The sequence below is a fragment of the Pleurodeles waltl genome, chromosome 6 (assembly GCF_031143425.1).
Source record: "Pleurodeles waltl isolate 20211129_DDA chromosome 6, aPleWal1.hap1.20221129, whole genome shotgun sequence".
Classification (NCBI taxonomy): Eukaryota; Metazoa; Chordata; class Amphibia; order Caudata; family Salamandridae; genus Pleurodeles; species Pleurodeles waltl.
The window spans coordinates 1,016,042,004-1,016,063,320 of record NC_090445.1 but is presented as its reverse complement, the minus strand read 5'-3'; the positions used below and the strand labels follow the sequence as shown (position 1 = coordinate 1,016,063,320).

Sequence of the window (21,317 nt, the reverse complement as noted above, 5' to 3'; positions counted from 1 at the left end):
GAACCTGTCTCCCCAGAGTCCCTGGGAAACAAAGTTGTGTTATGGGTACAGTGCTGAGGTCAGCAGAGAGCTGGAGACCGGGAAGACATCAGCTGCTGAGTGGTAGACGGGCAGCCCCTGCCAGATAGAGATGTGTGTGGCCTGAGAGAGTGCCTTAGAGCCCAGTGGCAAACAAAGAGAGGCGCTTTGTGAAAATACCAGGCTGCTGGTGGTAAGCTGGCTTTCTGCTGCTAGTGCTGGGCCCTAAAAAAGGGCGGTCTGAGGCTGTGTGTAAGTGCAGATGAAGTGATTGCAAGGCTGGTGCAAGACAGGGGGTGTGCTTGGCCCTCCAAAGCTTTTGCTGTTGTTTCAGCATACCCTAGCCTGAATGCACCTGATCACGGAAGCGCTAAGCAAGGTCAGGCCTGCTTAGTGCTACCAAACTACCAACCAGGCCAACCCTGCTTTACACTTCTGAGATCGGGCGCATTCACTGCAGCATGCGGAACTCTGCAGAATTCCATGTAGTTTTTACCCAACTCTGCTGAATTCCGCAGAGTAGAACTCTGTGCACTCTGCCCACCACTAATACATAGTAATATATAAGACAGGGAGATTATGAGCTATACAAAGCAATGGAGAGATATGTTCAATATGATAAAGTGGCATACAGAAAGACAGGAAGATGAAAGAGATATTGTGGCATGTAAAAAGAAATATTGGGTGATGTAAAAATACACATATCATGACAGAGAGATAAAAACAAATATGAGAAGACTTTCAGATAGATGCTAAGCTATACTGGGAGATATGCAGAATATGATAATAGAGAGATATACTGAGAAATGGGAAATGAAAGAGACATTGGGAGATAAGGAAATGTGGAAGAATATAGAGTGATTAAAACATTCAGATCATTAGGGAAAAAGAGAGATGAGGAGGTATACAAAGAGATGGGGAGCTTTAACAAGAGATTGTGGATTGCAGCATCAATGTTGGAGCAACACACAGAATGACTGAGGGATATTCAGAGAATGAGTCAGGTGCGCAACACGATGGACAAATATTCAGAGAAATGGGGAAATGTAAAGAGACATTTTTCGACATACTGAAAAAATTGGGAGGTAAATATATATCACTGGCACGATACATAGATCATAATGGATGGATATGCGTCATTATCAGGAGAGATGAGGGGATATAAAGAAAGATGATGAGATAAGCAGAGGAATGGAAATTTAAAAGATTTCCTCCAGATCAACAGTGACCCCCAATGGATGGTGGTCACCAGTTGTGATAGACATGGAGTGAACTATGGGATAATCGGTAGTGAACTGAAGAGGACACATTTCTTGATTCCCATTCCTGTTGTGCATTTCTTAAATATTTCTAGTTTGAAAAAAACAAGCCTGCTCGAGTACACACTAAATGGCTCATGTTAGAAATGAGGTTTCTGGTTGGCTAAGGAAGGCACCTATGCCAGACAGAACCCACCACTCTAGTCAGGGTAATTGAGTTACACACCCAAGATAGCCCCCTGCTCACCCCCTTGGTAGCTTGGCCGGAGCAGTCGGGCTTATCTCAGAAGCAATGTGTAAAGCGTCTTCAGAACACACATGCCCATGACACAAGAAATACACCACAAAAGAGACCCTACACAATAATATGTAAAAATATAAAATTTATTGTTCATATACCAAAAACAAAACCGCATAAAACAGTTATTACCTTGCCAACTAGGCAATCGTCAAACCTCAAGATGAGTGCAAATAAAATAAATATTTGGGGGAGAACAGATGCCACGGGGTAACTGGGAGACCTCACTGGATCCCCCGTGTAGAAAACAGTAACGGGGTGGTGGGACACGTCCTCTCTGCAGCCCGCCCACTCACATGTCAGCGGCCCTTCCTCATGTGCGCCTCCGCGCTGGAGTCAGCTCCTCGACTCGTGCCCACACTTCAACTTGGGCTGCAGCGGTTAATCTCAGCTGAGAGGAACACCACTTCACTTGGAGTCTCTGCTTCGAAAGTGGATGCCTGCTTGTGCCCCTGGGGCAATACGGAGTGCGCGCTTTGTGCAAGCTTCACAGAACACTGCAGGTGGTCACCGCCATACTCCTCCTTCTCCCTGACCTTCCTGCATTGGGGGAACAGCAAGGCATGGGGGAGTGCAGTACCAAACAGGGACACAGAGCCACGGGGACAGCAGGAGCGCTCACTACACGCTTCCTGCAGGTTGGGAACAGTGCTCTCCTCACACCACTCCTCCTGAAACCTGATGAGGCAAAAGGACAGGGAAATGCTCACCATGCACTTTTCCCTCGGTACAGCCCTCACCACGCGCTGGGTATCAATCGTACAGCAAGACAGGGAGGGGGTCACACCACCCCACCCCTGGAGAACAACTGGGGAGAACAAAGGAGTAGGGAACTAGCAGAAGGCCAGCACAATAGGGTCCTTGAGCAGAGTGGCGATCCTTTGTGTACCCTAGCCGGCCACAGGTCAGCACAACAAGCAAGTCAGTCCAATAGCTGTTCCTGCTGGCAGTATAACAGCTCCTTCTGGCAGTGTGCAGTCTGTAGAGCCAGCAGTGTCTGGTTACAAGTCTACGCAGTGTCTAAAAACATGGGGTTACAACCCCTGTACTTATACTCAAAATGTCTGTGATCTAGGGGCACTGCAAAAGAACCTTAGTAGTGTACAAGACCCTCTTTCAACCCCAGTTATGGCTCCAGGCACTGTAGGGGTTATACAAGCCCTTTGTGTGAGGGCAGGACACAGTTTTTACAAATGTAAGTGTGCCACGCCTCCCTCTCTCCCAGCCCAAGAAGACCATTCAGTATGCAAATGTAATCTTGTTACACATAAATCCTCCCTGTGTGATGGCTGTTTGGAAAGTATGCACAAAATCCCAACTGTCACTCTACCCTGGACGTGGATTGGAGTCAGGATGCAAAGCACAACAGTCATTTGCACAGTGAAATACCCAATTTCCAAAAGTGGCATTGCAACAACAGTAATAAAAAAATATACCTATACCAATAAGCAGGATTTCTCACTATCATTCCAAACATATCAAATATGTCCTTGCTACTCCTCATAGATCATAAATTACCAATTAAGTACCTTTAAGGGAATTTCCAGTGCTAGACTATGAGAGGAGTAAGCCTCACAGCAGTGAAAAGCCAAACAGGCTGTTTGTCAGTACTAAGGCATGCCGCCAAATAAAGGCACATGTTCAACCTTTTACCTACACAGTACCCAGCCCATAGGGATACCTAGGGCCTACATTAGGAGTGACCTATTTGTAGAAAAGGGGGAGTTTCAGGCTTGGCAAGTCACTTTAAATGCTAAGTCCATGTGGCAGTAAACTGCACACACAGGCCCTGCAGTGGCAGACCTGAGACAGGTTTGAAGGGCTACTTCTGTGGGTGGCGCAAGCTGTTCTGCAGGCCCACTAGTAGCATTTAATTTACAGGCCATAGGTATATGGGATACCACTGTACAAGGTACATATGGGTAAATTAATTGTGCCAAACAAGTGTAAGCCAAACATTCCAAGTTTAAAAAAGAGAGCACATGCACTTTAGCACTGATCAGCAGTGGTAAAGTGCCTAGAGTCCTAACGCCAACAAAAAGAGGAACAGAAAAACAGGAGGATTAATCCAAAACGTTTGGGGATAACCCTGCCAAAAGGGCCAGGTCGAACAGACCACTACAAAACCCATGCAGGCCCTAAACAGTGGCAACACCATTCTTTTAGACCTGAGTAGTGTATTTTTGTTTAGACAACTAATGGTGGGGTAACTGTAGCAAAATAAATGTAGTGTGGTCTACAGGTCATGGGGGAGTAGGCTCTGATTTACATCAAATGTTGGAGGCTTTCTTCAGGTGCCACGTGGACTCTGCTAGAATTACAGTTTAGGCTCACTTACCGCTCATGCTTGAAGCAGAAGTCAGCTCTTATGCCTGAGATTCTTGAATCGTTTTTTAAACATGTAATCAGCCTGTAGTAAGTCTGCATATTAGTGATCAGTTTCCACCAATCTTTCCACCTTCTCTTAACGTTTGATGAACATCAGTTGAAGATTCAAAATGGTGCCAGTAGAAGGTAATTTAATAAAAATGGACTGGGAATTCTAGATGTAACCATGAACATAATTTTGACTCTGGGTAACAACCATCATGACCCCATTGATATATGTATCTATTAAACAGCGAAAGTGTGAATGGTCTGTCCACCACCTTAGTTCAAATTTCCAGTTATCCTGTTGGGAAAGCAATAATATTTTCCCTTTTACATAAGCTAGGTTGCTCTCCTTCTATTGAATCTGACACCACCATTTTTAAGGTTAGTTCTGTTGACGTTCCAGCGAGAAAAGGCCTCTTAGCTGGTGTATGTTGCACTTTACTAGTAAATCAATCTACTGTAGGGATAGGATCCAGTGGAGAGAAAGATTCCCTACTCCCATTTGTCTACTCATACTTACTTACCTTCTTCTCTCCTTTGTTGTTTAAGCCACTTTATGCATATCTCCCTAGAAGACCAGTGACTTAATTGTATTTAAGCCACAGTCTAGTAGACGTTCCACTGCAGTTAGGGGGCACGGTGTATTTTACAATTTAGGCCCAGTAAATAGTTCAGTGGGTTACTGTTAATGCTGCAGAGGTCAGAGGGTAAACTAAACTCTGCATCTTCTAAAGCAGGTGAGACCAAGTCAACATTCTAAAGTCAATAAAATGGGTATCAGTGAATTGGGGAATTGTAAGACCTCTTACCTGCAGCTCCTCGAAGCATCATTACTGTAGAAGCAAGCACCGAATGAAAACAAATAATTACTAATTGTCTGCTTGAGCTCTCATTACAAGCTCATCCCACAAGTTCCTCCCATTCGCTTTATTTTCTCCCTGTATATTACCTCGTGCCCAACTGCTTCATCATCACTCAAACAAAAATATTATTGATGCAAGTTAATATCAGCTTGTTTGTCAACAAGTCTTAACCATGATCCAACCTTCAGAACACATGAGTCAAACATGTTTTGCCCATGGGCTGAGAGCAAATTCAGGCCACAGACGTTTCCACCTAGCACCTGGGAAGGACTAGGGACACAAGTAGAGGCATGCTTAGATACCTAGCTTTTTCAAAGCGAAGTACGGATAATTCTCATGAAACTACGGGTATCAGAAATACTCATGTGAAATAACCTGTAACATAAAATTCCGGACTTCCACAATGTTTTTCATTTTGAGGTTCCGATCTCAATTTCTGTATAACCCCAAAGCATGGAGTTCAAGAGAATAGGAAGCAGCCATCTATTTTTTTGGAGTTCAAGTAGATCCTGATTATTGACCTTCCCATCATTCACCTGATTTCTTATTTTTCTTCAGGGACGTAGCTTCTGTTGGTGCAGAAGGTGCACTAGTGCCGGGGACCAAAGGTTGAGGGGCCCACTGATCCATGAATAGCGCTGTTTTTGTATCATTCAAACAGCATCCAGTGTTCCATTCCTTTTCTTGAACTAGGGCCCACAACACACTGCCTATCCTACTGTTTTTCTTCACTTTACTAACTTACACAACCACTAATTACCACGGACACTGACTAATATTCAGTTCAAATGTTTTAACTTTGAAGGACAGAATAAGAAAACAATCCAAACAGCACTGATATTGCACAAACATTAATATGCTGAACAACGTATCTGCATACCTACCTATTCATGTTTTAAAAATGTAATTGCACTCATGATCAACTAGCAAAATAATTTCCCAGAATTTCCCAGATATTGGTAACACACATTTCCTATACAGCACCAGCACCCACATTGCTAAGCTGACTCTTTCAGGTGAGAGGAACAATAGAAATATACATTTCTGGTGAACACAACTGACCACAAGTGTCCTTCTATTCTACTGCTTGCTCTGACTTCTCTTAAACACAGCCCCCCACCTGTGCAAAGAGCTATTCTTACCTTGCCTATCAAACCATCTTTACATGGACCTTCAGTTCAACCCCCACCCTGCACCCTATACAGGGTTATGTTTATCCAGCCATTCCGGTTTACCAGCTTATCAAGCCATATGCTTTTCTGCAAACGTGCCTATACATCTATACACCCAGCGTCCCATATTTCTGCCCAGATATCTAAACTCTATGTTTCTATTTGTTCATATTTACCTCTCTGTGCGCATACTTCTCGATTTATATTGTCATCTATTTTCCTACCTACAAAACGTACTCTTCTATATGAAGGCTCCCATCCACCAACCCACTGATCGAGCTCTCTTAATACCTACATACCTGTACATAGCATGTCCAACATCTGCTTAACCTATTTAGGCATCCAGTCAAGTTATATCTAAACTCCTATCTAGCTATCCCCAGATTTAGATCTTTAGATAACTAATTTTTGCCAAAATATATCTAGCACTCACGTAATCTACCTCCAGATCTACCCATCTTTAGGCACAAGCCTCTGCCAAGAAAACCACATTTTTAACCATAACCATATTTAAATTCATGCTTCAGCCATCTACCCACCCCATAATCATTATTTGGAGCCTTAGTAAACCTCCTTATGTGGCTATCTTTCTTTTTAGTGCTTCTTCTATCTAGCCATGCTCTTACACCACACTTCACCTTCACTTACAACTAACCATCTTCTTTATATTTGTCTGTTAATTTTTGCACAGACGGAGTCTTCTGTCTAGGCATTCAATTATCTATCTCTCAAGCTGGCTTTGTGTACAGCTTCCCTTTGTTCACGATTTTATCCATCCATCTCCTTCCATCGATCTCTCCACCTTCTAAGCCAATTTCACATATAGTTTCAGCAAGTTACGCATCTGTTCATTAATATCCTGCCTCCACCTGTGTGCTTGTCAAGCAAGATTCATGTCTTCCCTTTCTTTCATCTCCCTATCTATTTATCTGTCTAGCCTTTCATCTATATACCATACATTGTATCCGTCTGTGCATCGTGTCTCTGCTTCTCAGCCACCTATCTATCCATTAGTATAGGGAGTTCTACATCTATTTGATGTTGAGCCATTTACAGTCTACCCTTTGAACCACTGGCCAACCAATTTTACAATTGTTGCATCCTGGCACATTTCCCCTCTCAATTATCCATTGGCAAATTTAGATCAATAGAAATCCACATGTAAGCCATTATCATATATTTTGTGTAAAACATTAAATATTGGTCAGACATACATATTCCAGCCAGCTTTGATCTAGCCTGTGTACTCATCTAAGCAGCCATATTCATAACAAGTGATGGGTTTATTGCCCACCTATCTACCGCAATCTGTTTACTCCCTGATCTAGCCACTGATATTCCAAGCCATCTAACTGTCTGACTGGCCCTCTCCAGGCTTAGCTAGCTATATTTATGTGGCACCCTTCCTTAAACGATCTGTTTTCTTGTTGACCCCATGCCTAGCCCTCCAGCTACCTTATCCAGGAATCTGAAATCTAAACCTCCAACCTGAATGAACAAATAGGCATACATGCAAAAATGAATGAAGGAACTAACTCACACGGCACACTTGACATATAAATATATATAAAAAGTGCTGTCCAGGTGCTGCCTATATTTGACTGTCTTCTTACCGATCAGTAATCCTTCTCTTAACCACTGAAAGTCCATTTACTTCATCCACCCATCTAGAAACGTACATTATGCAAGCCCACATCTGTCTGTCCCTTTCAAGGCACCCAAGTGGCCAAAGCATAGAAAAGTAGAAAGCGCTACATAATTTGTAATGTTGGTGACACTGCTTCCCTGTGTCTTCCCACAGTTAGCAGGTAGAAATCTGAAGCCCCAGATGATAAGCACAGTCATGGTCTAGCTGAGAAGCCCTGGGTTGGAAATTAAGACTTGTAGTAAGATACTCAGCGAGCTAAGCCCCTGTGGAAACCTCTGCGCAAGCAGCATCTTACAGATGCAGAATGCCCTAACTGAACCTTAAGGGCATGACCTGATATACCATAAAATAACAAAACATGGCATAGCATAAGATAAAATAACACAAAAGCATAACGCGCCAGAGCATAATATAACACAAATAACGGCACAATATTACACAACACCGTAGCATAACATGTAATAACATAACATTGCCTAACGGCCCGGTGTAAGACACCCCACGTGGCTACTGGCCAAGGCAGACCACGAGACACAAACTCATCCAAAACTTCCGCCGCGTGCGTGAGCGGCCACGTGCGCGCACTCACCGTCCATGTTGCGGATTTGGCGGTGCTGGACTGCTGAAAGGTGACCTCGAAGTGGTGGGAGCCCGGGTAGTCGGTGTTGGACGGGATGACGGGCGCCGGCGACATGGCGTCGAAGGTGGAGCTGGGCTGCGAGTAGGGCGAGTGCGTCGGCACATTCGAGGTGTGGTCGGAGCCGTAGGGGCTCGTGGAGGCTGCTCGGCTGCCGATGCCCTGATCCATAGTGCTGCTGAGCAGATTGAACTGGGACTGCAGGTGAGGGAGAGACAAAGGGGAGGAGGGAAGAGAGAAGGCTCAGGTGAGAGGATGGCGGCACCATAAACTCCACACACACCGCGCGGTGTCCTGTTACAGGCTTTTAAGGGGATGGCTTGGCTAAGACTCATTCTAAATAGTTCACGTTTTTTCTCTCTTTCGTTACAGGTCACCACTTGCGAAAAGATGAAGTGAAGGAGTGGAGCATCCCTGCGCTAAGCCCCCTCCATTAAAGAGTTACCCCACTAATGGGGGCGGAGCGCGCGGTGCACCTGAAAGCAGGAATGCCAGGCCTCACTTTTGCTCTGGGTGCCGGGTCACTTCCCAGAGAGTCGCTTTACCAAGCGGGGCGGCGTCTCCACTTCTCTTGTAACGGCCCATCCAATGAACATCCGTCTTAGTGACATTTAGAAGGTCAAAAACTTAAAAAATGTGGACAGACACAAAACCAAAACATCAACACCATAGAAGTGGGGGCTGATTGAGCCCTTAGGGCAAAGTAAAAAGCTGTTAGGAATTTCTGGAAAGCCTGTTGTGAGAGGGAGTTTTCAGATGGGGATGGTTGGAGACGACGGATCTGCATCCCTGACCAAAAACCTTCTAAAGGATTTCCAATGTCCCAGTCCTGGGCAGATCAGAGGTGAAATCACAAATGCTGCAGCTGGTGCAGTGATACCAGGGACCTGAAGGGCGCACTTAACCTAAAATATTACAGTATTGCACACATAAGCAGTGGTGTGAGGCCACTTTCTTGCTTGCGCCAGGATCCATGCACCTTTGTTGCACCTGAAGGGAAAATGTTAGAGAGGTCAGACTGTATACAGCTAGGGTCATTACATCTTCCCCGACATGGACACCTTATGCTGGCAGTATTCAGACAGCCAATCAAGTCATACTGTAGCCACCTTGTATACGTTTGATAAAAGGATTCTGAGATCTCTTCTTGATTACTCTGGGAATAATAGCCTGGGCATTACCCACCAGTAAGAACCATGGCATTATTTTTGCACCCACAGGCCAAAAAGGCAACCGTTAATAATGTGTTATTTATACATCACTTATGACAAACCAGCTTTACATAGAACATTTTATATACAATTGTCATTACTGATTCTTATTCCGTGATTTATCGACCACGTAAGGATGAAAGGCTGAGTCCGCTTCGACAGTGTTACTACCTGCAAACTTTAGGTGGCACAGAGGTCTTAACAGTGAGCTCAACATGCTGAGCTATCTTATAAGAAGTTGCAGAGCACAAATACCTCTAAAGAAATCTGACCACATCAGTGGTTTGTCGCAGCCCCGTGGCGACATTTGCAACAAGCACACCCATGTACCAAATGATACGGTAAACACCGAAAACAGGGGGAGGTGGAGGGAGAATCGCTGTGGTTTCAGACTGAACACAGAGCAGAGAAGCAAACGAGAGGAGGCCTGATTCACACAGCCGCTCGGAAGTTCAGAAGTGAGCTAAAAGTAAGACACAAATGAGCACATCGATATATATGCAAATGAAGCGCATAGCGGAGAGAGGGCGGGGATAGTGTGAGACGTAGGCCGCAAGAGTCTGAAGGAGTATTCTGGAGTAAAGGGAATTGAGAAATCTTGAAAGGGATGGATGCATCGAAGGGACCAGAGTCGACGTTTAAGTGGAGCGGTTAACAATATCAGTTTAAGAACACAAGCAGTAGGTCCCAATTGTCTTCTCTCAGGAGTGTCCGGAGCCAAATTCAATGATTTCTGGCTTAAATGCTTTAGGCACTGAGAACTAGTGTGAGAACAAAGACAAAGCTGAAGGGAAAGGCCGAATGAGTCCCGTGGGTCCACGCAGCACTGTCCTAAGTAGGCCAGACTCCAGCAAATAGTCACAGGCTAGGCCTGGTGTTCACCACAGGTGGGCGGATGCTTTGCTTGTGAATACCATACAAGTCTTAAAGAGCCTGGTCTCTAGGAACATTCCGAAGCATCCTAAAAATGTGCCCTTTCTCGTCACTACAATCAATGAGTGCTTAGAGGTGATTCGGTTTGCATTCTTGCCCTGTGTATCAAGTGTAGTGTTTCCTACTTTACAACTAACAACTACAGTCTGAAACAAATGTTTCTCAGAGTAGTCTCCATGTACACTAGTGTGTCTCTTCTCATGAGGCACATTGTAAATACAGTCACCCATCAAACCATCACTCTACCGCATCCCCCAAGCTGGCAGCAAACAGCTTGATTTACGGTGTTATGAGGAGGTACTTAAGGTCCCAAGCAAGTGCCCACAAAAAGCAATGAGGCGCGGTGTACCGCTCAAAGGAAAACTGCAGCCCAAAAATGAGAGATTGTTTAGGTGATGAGGACTAGTGGAATTCAAATGTGCAGTGTAAGTGTGGAGGGGAAGACTTAGGGGGTGACATTAGGAGGCTTAGGTTGAAATACAGATCGTGAGGGGTCTGTGTGTAGGGGAGGCTGAAATATGACAGACTGGGCAGGACAGGCAATGTCTATCCTTCATTCATGCACCTTTATATTTTTATTCATTTTTTTATTTCCCTTTTGCCCTTTGCCCTTTGTTTTGTCTTTTTTCATTTTCTCTTTATTTTATAAGGTCACTTAACTTCCCTTTCAAATTATTTCTTTACTTTGTCTGTTTGTTTTATTTTTTTCAATTATTTGTTTAATTTTCTTTAATTTGCTCTTTGTTTTTGCCTTTAGTCTTTTCTTTATCATGTTTTGCCTCTGTCCTTTAACATTTCTGTTCTCTTTTTCCATTGTCCATTTTTGTTGTTTGTGTACATATATTCTGCTACTTACACTTTATGTTTTCCTCTTTTGATTATTTCCTTTAATTAATTTTAGTCTACCATTCTTTTTCCTGCATTGGCACTAGAATCCCTTTTCTTTATTTACATCTCTTCAACTTTCCATTTGTTGTTTCTTTTCATTTATGGCTTCCTTCACTTTTCATTTATGTAGTCCTTTAAGGTCTCGCCTACAAACAGAAGTCTATTTGGTCTATATACCAAAAACCTGCAGCGGAATTTGTGCCAGTTCCTTGCTTGCCACTGGTCATCGTTCATTATTTCTTTACTGTCCTTTTTGTTGAATGACTCCATCTGTTCACTGCTCCCATTCAGGCAACGAAGCTTAAGCCTGGTGTCAGCAAAGACCTTTTGATTTTACTAAAATTGTATATGTATAATTCACTTTTTGGGAGCTCAGCAAGCCCTTTTGATCCATTGGTCTGTTATTCTGTCATTGACATTTTTGGTCCACCCACTACAGTATACAACATGGGGTAGTGGTTCAACCCACATCAGATCAGCCATTGGCTGAATTCACTGTCAGTGACTGCATTATTTCCTTTCACGATGAGTACTTCCCCACACACACACACGCACAGTGGTTCCCTTAACTTCTATGTGTGAATTTTGGGACCAAAAATATTTTTGTTTTCAGGAAATGTTTTTTTTCAGATTTATGAGGGTTAAGCTGCTACCCCAAGAATACACTTTTCCAAATCCATGGTACAACAAACCAAGCCTTGACAATGCAAAAAAAAGGCAGGTAACACAAGGTCTATTGGCTTTGCCAGTGCTTGTTTCTTTTGCTGTTGGAAAGCTAATTGAGTGCAGGAGTTTTGTTCCACTCTGCACCATGAGCTTTCTTTTTGTATTTTATTGCCCTACATCCACCTTCAAAACCCAACCGCAACGCATTTGTTGAGGTGTTGCTCCCACCTCCCCACGCTCTTCCATTGCTTCCCCAATCTGCCTTTTATTTAATTAATTATTCTGAACAGACAAGTTTGAGGTCAGACGTGGGGAGACGTCTGACCTCAAACTTGTCTGTTCCCTCACTCACTTCCATTGCTCCTCCCAACCACTCCACTCTCCTACTCCTCGCTTTCTTCCTCAACTCTCGTGGAACTATAAATAAATATATATTTTCATTACTTTGAGGGACCAGCAGCTGCCAGCACACTCTTTTTTTTCAAAAAGCGCTTCTGTGCGTTAAATACTATTTTTTTATTTAATACTGCAAGTGATATCTAACATCTTGGTATGATAAATAATAAATAAATAAATAAAATGGTGCCTTCACCATTCAGTTGGAGAGCATGTATGGCCAAGTATGCACATCATTACAGAATGATGCAGTCACAAAAAGCTTTGTGACATATGCAGGCTTATTTTTACTTTTTTTTAATGATGCTGCAAAACATCACCAAAAAGCATTGTTTTTCCCTGATGCTGAATAGCATAAAAAAGCATTGGCAAAAGAGGTCAAAAGGTGAGACGTTTTGGCTTTGCCAATGTTTGTTTCTTTTTCCCTTTCATGTATTTTTAATTTGAGCCTCGCACTATTTTTCTATCTTCTAGCTCTTTTTCCGTTTTTTCTCTTTCTTTCTTTTATTTTTATTTACTTTTTTTCTATCCTTTTCAAAATGTACATCCCCACCACACACACACACTTTAGCTCCTTTCGAATTATCCTTGCTTTCTTTTAATTCCGCCATAATCTACCCACTACAGAGATTTTCTTTGTTCGTTCCTTGATACATACCTCTTGTTACACACTGCACTGTCCAGACTTGTTGCAGGTTCTTTAACTGTTAATCTTACAGCAAAGACATAATTTGATTACAAAAATATATACATCATTTACACAGAGGCTGCTGATGGAGAGCAAATTCTGTGACTAGCAGCAAAAGCTACAACTCAATGCTTTTCAGTACTTTTAACTAGAAAAGCGTTATTCCCTGTTGCCGCCCTACAAAAAGTGTCAAGATAGTTTGTCTATTAATAACAATGAACCCTTCAGGTGCGAGAAAAAGTGATAATTGTGGCATGCCGTAAACCAGGCAATAACACATGAGCAGGTCCAAGCATGCAGAAACACTTCTTCAACTTAACAGTATGCAAATAGTGTCAGCCTGTCCCATGGAGAGAGAGGTGGGCAGAATCAGAGGAAAGCCTTTGCCAAGGATCAACAGGCTATAAGTGCACAGAATCCATCTGCCTTGATTGCGTGTGTGTGGAGGAGGGGAGGGGAGGGCTCTGCTGTATATTTACATATTGTAAAATCCAGCTTAGTTTATCACTTTAAAACTAGCCAAAACACCATAACCACAACCGTGCTGTTGATGATAGCACAACAAAACTATGGTTTTGGAAATAATTATTTTTTTTGTACTGTATTTTTATAAAATGTGCTTCTGATAGAACATTAATTTAAAACCATTATTAGTACTCAGGTGAATATGAAATAAAACCCAATTAAAAATCGCACAAACACGGAAGAAGATTGCACTGTGCCAAAAATCTTTTGCTCCCAATCAGCCCAACAAGTAGAGGAGGCCAGTGGTGCTAAGAAAACACACTGAGGTTATTGCGTGCCAAGCACATTTACTCCCCTGTGGGAGTAACAGTATTGCATGCTTGGCGGCTGTAGTATTTGTGGGGCTAAGCATGGACTGTGCAATCCCTAAATGTACTCTCAGTCTTTTATCACCCACCTAGGTCCTTCCCAACAGGCCCCTACCCCGGTCTTAAGTCGCTATACAGATTATGCCACCACCTCAAGATTGCACTAGTTCCTGCAGGCTGTTGATGGTTGCTTGTGTAAATACCGTGCCCATGGCACCATACTTGCCACAACTGCATAGCCTCGTCTATGAAGACATGCTTGAGTTGTTGGCAAAAAGGCACTGAAATGATGTGAATAGATCTTGTACATATTCTTAGTCGAATTGGTGAGCTGGTCACATTTTGTACAAGAACTTATAGAAACTGGGACCAGAGAGACTCCAGGACTGGGGAAGCAGAGGGGGCCACAAAGACAACAGGATGAGGGAGACAGTTTGGCTATGTTGACAGGAGAGCTGGGGAGACACCTAAACCCGGGAGATACATGGGCATGGGAGCGCTGAGGATGTAATATGGTCAGAGCGCGAAGAAAGATGCATGAACCTGGGATCCATCAGAAGTGAGGTAAAGAAAGCACTATATCCCACTGACGTAAAGCCAAAACAAGAGGCATGAAGTAGGAATTTGTAAATCATGTGAGTAAGGGACGCACCAAAATAATACAGACAAAGGAAACAGCAAGCAAGGAAGTGGAGTTAGTGCCCTCCAGGTGTGGGATATGCCTAATCAGCCATGTTACAGATCAGAACAAGTGCTGACGGTCTGTCTGATTAGCTGAATCACGGTATCACTGCTGCATGATGTGGCTATCCAGTACTGCAGTCAGGCCATGCCCGTGTGCGGTCTAATGTATGAGCTATCCCTCCTACAGGGACACAGTTCTCAGCAAACAAAACATCAGACATGAGGACAACAGGACATGGAATTGGAAAATAATAGAGAGAGAGCAGAAGGAAGAAGTACAGATTAAATGCAAGCACAAGAAACATTGTAAAGCCAATAGGTTTGGTATTAGTTTCCACTCATTTGGCTTTTCCAATGAATCTTTTGTTTTGTTATCCTTTTTAGGGTTGAGCCTGCGACTGCATGTGTTAGCACGTGTGTCTCGCTAGCGAGACTCTGCTGTGTTCAGCACAGGGCTTGGAGCCCACCTGTCGCTCACTATTTGTTGGTTTGCGTGGCACTGTTCTGTACAGGCTCGTAATTTGTCAAGGCATGCCTGGCATCACTTCCATTTCTCTATGTGGAGCAGGGATCAAGCACTACTTGATGCAACTTAATTAGTGGCCATCCGTTGCTCCTCATGTGATCGAGGTACTATTTGTTGTTTTTAACTTCAAGTGCCTCACAAACAGAAGACTTGTGACTGGCAAAAACGTGGCCAGCAGGCACGAAATTGCAAAGTTTTATTTTTTAAAGCTAATTTTGTTTTATTTTGGCAAGTTGTCTTTTCTCCGTTTTTTCTTATGTTTTCTTTTGTTTTTGCTAGTGGGTGCTGTCAAAAGATGACAATTGTTCAAAATATGCGAGACATATTGTATTGCAAATGCTGGTTATAAACGTTAGTCTTTCCTTGTCTGACTATTGTAATGTTTTTTTAGTTAAGTTTTTTATTGTACTGCGGTCGGTTATGAAGGAAGTGAGTTGTGTCTCATAGTGTCCTCTTTAATTTGTCGGTGTTCCGTGTTGTCTGGTAGAATGTAGAACCACTTTATTACATGCATTCGGTCAGAGAGAGGGAGCGGGCCAAAGCCAGGGCAGTCTCTACTTCCACTGTGACAGCTGCCTTCTTCTGTTGTGAACTTCTGAATAAACTATCACTGCCAGTATATTTCATGTGCGATCTTCTTTCAAACAGGGATATACGGGATCCTTGCTAAAAAAAAAAAAAAGCAAACAGCAAAAATATTTGTGGGTCTCAAAAAGCACACGTTGTCACAATAGTCCCTGAGTCCCTGGCAATGAAGGGAAATACTTTGTGTCGGGATGTGTTCCTTGCAAAAGAGTAGAATGATATCACTCATACAGTACTTAGCTAAGGGCTAAACTTGACTGACTCATTGCCCTATGATGTATGCTGTGGTGGGCGGAAGAAAATATGAATGAAATGATAACAGACCAACAGAGGCAGAGAGCTGATTGAAAGGCCTATAAGTATATGATCTATTTCATTTTAGTAAAATCAAAAGGTCTTGGCTTGCACTAGACCTAAAAAGAAAGAAAGACAAGTCAACTCGATCTCCAGTATAAAGTAGGCCAATATACTAATACAGTTCTAGTCAAGAAAGTTACAAAGATTACAGTGAAGACCTAAAAAGACAGGAAGGTAAGTGAACTTGATCACCAGTACAAGCTATGCCAGGAATCTAACACACTAGTAGAATAGAAACTTACGAGTCACTAACACTGAAGTGTGAAGACTGAAGGCTGTACCCTGCAAGTTGTGGGGGGAGAGCTTTAGCAAAAGGGACTCACTTTGCCTCTTCTGGGTAGCCTGGAAAGCAGGAGATGTTGCTGTATATCAGGGGAAGGGTAATATGGGCTGCAAATGACCCCCAAGCCCTCTTTGTGTCTCAATCCCTTCTAGAGCAGGAATTTGCTGATATTTTTCCAAGTTAAGGCTAACAAAATACAATAAGCTACGGCCACTTTATAAACAAAATACGTATCTCTTATTATATGTGCGAACAATACCTGAGTGTGCAGGATAACTACCATATAGCCACACATAGTCTTATTAGCCACAATACCCATTTCCTATACGGAAGCCTGCTTAGAGCCCTAGTATGACAGACAACACTGCTATTGCTAGTGTGTCTGGTGAAGGGAGATGGCGTAGTTTACACTATCACTGGGTACATGGAAGGTCACCAGATCCACGCACTGCACCCCACCCACCCGACCAGCACTACTACTGGAAAGAAGCTCACTTTACATACCATTTCAACCATACTGCCATGTGCAAGAGGAGTATGAAAGAACCAACCCACCCTCCTCCCTAACCTTTTGAGACACCTCCACAGAGGCCAATTTGAACCTCAGATAGGCAGAGCTACATTACACAGCAGCCTCAGCCTCCATGTACATGGGTGATAAGGAAGGTATTACGACTGCCCTTCATGGTGCTTTGCTGTGTGGAAATCAACAGAAATTGAGCCGGTAATCCTCTTATACGGGTAATATCAGAAACTCAGATGCAGGCTTACCCTCTTACCTATTTGCTTAAAGCGAGCTGGAGAGGTGGCTCCATGACTTAATGCTTTCTGTTGACACCTCTGGTGATCCAGAGGTCAACAGTTTGAAACCCGGCAGGGCTAACTCAAAATGTGTCTGAGGGTGATAAACTGAGTACCATTAATTAAGGTATTTGTGACTTAATTTGAGCCAGTGGGGGTCACTGGCACTTATTTTTGGGGACCGGCACTTATTTCCATGCTTTAGATATTTACTGAGTCCAAGAGAGGGAAAAACATGCAGATCGGAAAGATGGAGAAAGAGAAAGATGGCAAAACTGCCACAAAGGGAGAAAGCAGGAATCTGCAAGAGTAAGATAAAGAGGCAGGCCGTGGTTATAAGTGGATTCAAATCTACCAGCCTTGGTATTCAGCGCACTGATGTTTAATTGTAATTGTATTTATACAACGCTTACTACCCCTGATGAGGCGTCAAATCGCTTGAACCCAAAAGGATAAGTGGTGGATTAGTATAGGGAAATATGGGTACAGTATAATTGCACTGGCTGCAGGCTTCTGAGCAGAGCTTTGTGCACCAGCGCTCTTTCTTTTACTGGGGAAACACTTGTGGCTTCCGTTATCTGTAGCATCTAGAAGTAGCAGAAGTGTGGTATGAAATGTTTATTAAAACCAAGCTATCACGTGTTCTGCTCATGCCTTAATACCAAAATTAGTTTAAAAAAATGTACAATCCTAATGAAAAATCAGAATTAATCTAGTGACTTGATTAATGTACTATTACCCTTTGAAATTGTTTAAAACTGACAAAATACGTTATGGACTCACTTGTGTCCTTCATAGGTTGAATCAATGCAGAAGGGCTTATAGCATCCATATTCATGGTGATTCTTGCAATGCCAAGACAATGGTGGCCTATATGTTATGGTAACGGGCTTCTTATACAGGAACCCTGTTTTGTACCGTTTAAGGACCTGAAACACTTCAACAACCCCAATAATAAATTCAAGATAATTATTAAATATGTTTTGGATATTTTGTTAAGATCTATATATTTGACCCAAGTAATACAAATGGTAAAAGTGTGCACTACAAATGGTGGCAACAGGCCTGACATCTTTTAAAACACATTTTGGTACACTTATGTGGGTGTTACGGACAGTTGCAAGATCAGATGCTGTTTTGCTGGGCTATGTTGAAAAAAATATTGCACACATGACCGACTGAACACAAACATATGTGTTCCCACTAGGGTATTCTACAGAACATTGACTCCTAAATATTTTTCTACAAAAATAATGTATCCAAAATATCGGTTATAAAAATATGAAGGTAAGTATACATAGGTCCATATAGACTCACTATTCTTAACTCCAAATAAATGTACGGTGACAATATATTTAATCTTAAAAGTACAAATCATTACTCATGTATAAAAACCTACTTTGACTGTATTTTAGTAGTTAGCCAGTCTTCTGGCTGTGGTATTTTTGTAGTCATTATTCTGATTTACAACCCTCACTGTGGTTCCTACCAAAGGGGAATCCATGTATATTGAGCAAAAGACCCCAAACTAACCTATAGCGATGATGAGGGAGAACGCAATGGCAGGCACACTCATGTGGCTCTGCTGTAGGGAGAACCACAATGATCAATCTCTCAGTTCTCTGAAAGAAAGGAAAACTAGGTGGGTCCCTCTATACTGAAATCTGCAAAATGTGGATAACATCTGCATTCCAAGACACTCATCAGTGCCTACGGCACATCAGAATCGTACTTGTGGGCTAAATAAAAACTGCAAAACATAACATAATCCATTGCATTTTTAGTCTTTCACACCTCCAATCAACAGCACATTCTGGTTATTGAGTTCCTTGTGTTCATAGTAACTATTCATTTGATGCACCAAGCATGCCTAGGAGTAGTGTGTCAACTTGGGTGAAGCTTATATTGGATAATATCGAGGAAATATTTTCATCCTGGTTAAAAAGTGATCACTCCTTCCCAAAATGGTGTGAATCTGCGGGATCTGCATGGTGTTGCTCGGCTTCACTTTGTTACTGGCAACAAAATCTGACAATACTTAAGTCCAAATGACTTGCCCCAGACGTCCCTAAGGCTATGGTTTGATTAAATTTGATTAATTTGATGAAGAAGGCTGTTACTGTGCCCAAACATCTTGATAGAAACCCTAAGGACAACGATGTTAAATTATTGCCTTCTGATTGAGTGGAGAATTCACCAGCGGGGGTACTGCTACAAGCCTAAATGAGTGCTACCATCAAACTGAAAATATGAACCTTGTACTTCTTCAGCCCTGGTAGTATAAGAATGTTGTTCTGCTAACAAACTTTTCAACTGAAAAAAAAATGCTCAAGTGACAAAAATGTGGTCTTACATAGGATTAGGTTAATGTTCCTTTAAATTGTCAACAATGTTCACTGAAGTGTAGATCCAATACCTATGCTCCCAAGGCCCCTACCAGACACAAACCAGACATCTTTGCTCTAAGGCAATACACTTTGTTACCCAACATATGTACAAACCCCATAAGCACAGAGGCAGGTCCCTGGGATTTCAGGGCCATAAACTATGGAATTATATAAACCTGAAGCAGAATCTATACACATATATTTGAGAAAAACTATGAAAAAAATAGCTCTTCAAACGGGCCTACGACTGAACTTCACACGTAAAAAGGGATTTGAGAAACATCCAACAAGGCACAGCTTGTTCAATTACTCCCACTCAACCAGAGTTGAGCGATACGAGTCTGACAATGGAAAGCTTTACAAAATTCCCAAATGAATTAAATACATGAGTAAATGTGCAGCAACACTAGGTAACAGCAGCACGACTGAGCTGTACTTCTTTTACTACTGTTAAGTGGCTCAGTCAGAAAAGTGCTCTAAAGCATATAACAATTCTTCAAGGACCCAATGGAATGGAAACCTATAAAGTGAAAGTCCTGCTTGAATAACAGCGGGAGATTAAAACAAAAAAAAAGAAAGAAAACGTAGTATGTTTGTGTATTCCACAAAGTTTACACTTTTAAAAATAGGCGCTACCACAATAAAATAAGATTTTTCACGGGAAAAACATGCAAGACGAAAAAGTCGTCCAAAAAACAATGTGTTCCGGGAAAGTTAACTCATGCGTGAAGTACACAAACTGTGCAGCGCCACAGACATGTAAACTTCACACGACTCCATCAGCATTATTTACATTTCGCACAGTCTTGGTGCATGTCAATATATGTTCTAACTCTGCAAAAATTCCTAGCAATGGTTTTGATACAACCCCTGTTTTTCTGGCTTGCAAGGTGAGAGGCAACAGGGCCAGCAGTGCCCTCGTCTGCCAGAGGTGCGCAGACTCATACGGACTACACGTCAGGATGACGCGCGCGGCTGCGGAGTGAGCGCGTGCTTCATCTGATCGGGTCGTACTTGTACCTATTCCCCGGGACACCGCCGGAAGTGGCCTCGATTGCTGCCTTATATTGCCACGGCACACTGCGGCTTTCTCATCGCATCCATCTTATAATGGTCTTATTTTGCTGACATTTTAGCCATTTAGGCCCAATTTAGCACCGATGCGTGACGGAGCATGCATTGTTTGCCCTGCAATTAGTCGCCTCAGGTGGGTTGTAGGAATGAGGGAGGCGCGGAGTCACATCACGACACGCCCAGTGAAGCACCTTCATGCCTATCTTATGCTAGTACCGCAAACTAACACACAAAAAAACATTTCTACACTAACGATTTTATCAGGCCTGTTTCACCTTTTTTATTTATTTATTTTTTAACAAAAACTAATATTCCTATTTTCTTTTATCTTGTATAAGATCTAGTTAGAAAATCATATAAAAAGGCTTGGATTGATTGTAGGGCGTGTTTCGTGACGCCATCGTGACTTTGAAACACTTTCTACTGGCACAAGGAAAATATACAATTTACTTTGAATAATAGTACCCCGAATAAATAGTTTAAACACGGGAGGGTTGAGTTATTTTGATAAAAAACGATACCGAATGAAAAGAAAGAACACTGGCATAGTAAAGTACTGGCCGATAAGCCCTTGCACTGAAGTGCACTTCTTTTAAGCAGATGTGCACGTGTGATCAGAGAAAACACCAAAACACAGTACAAGAAAGCTAGAGTCAAGCAGGCTGGCTATTCACTGCAAGCTGAATGTCGTGCATAGACTCATTTAGGGGTCACCAGGGGTCGCAACTGCTGCCCAT

General features: G+C 42.6%; 1 protein-coding gene across 2 annotated transcripts in view; it reads right to left on the bottom strand.

Annotated features, from left to right (window-relative positions):
- TP73 (tumor protein p73) overlaps positions 1-21,317 on the bottom strand; it is a 376,712-nt gene that overhangs the window by 161,878 nt on the left and 193,517 nt on the right. For both annotated transcript variants that reach the window (XM_069239944.1, XM_069239945.1), the window contains exon 4: positions 8,221-8,466. In XM_069239944.1, the coding sequence (XP_069096045.1) occupies positions 8,221-8,466 (246 nt within the window). The remainder of the gene's footprint in view (positions 1-8,220; positions 8,467-21,317) is intronic.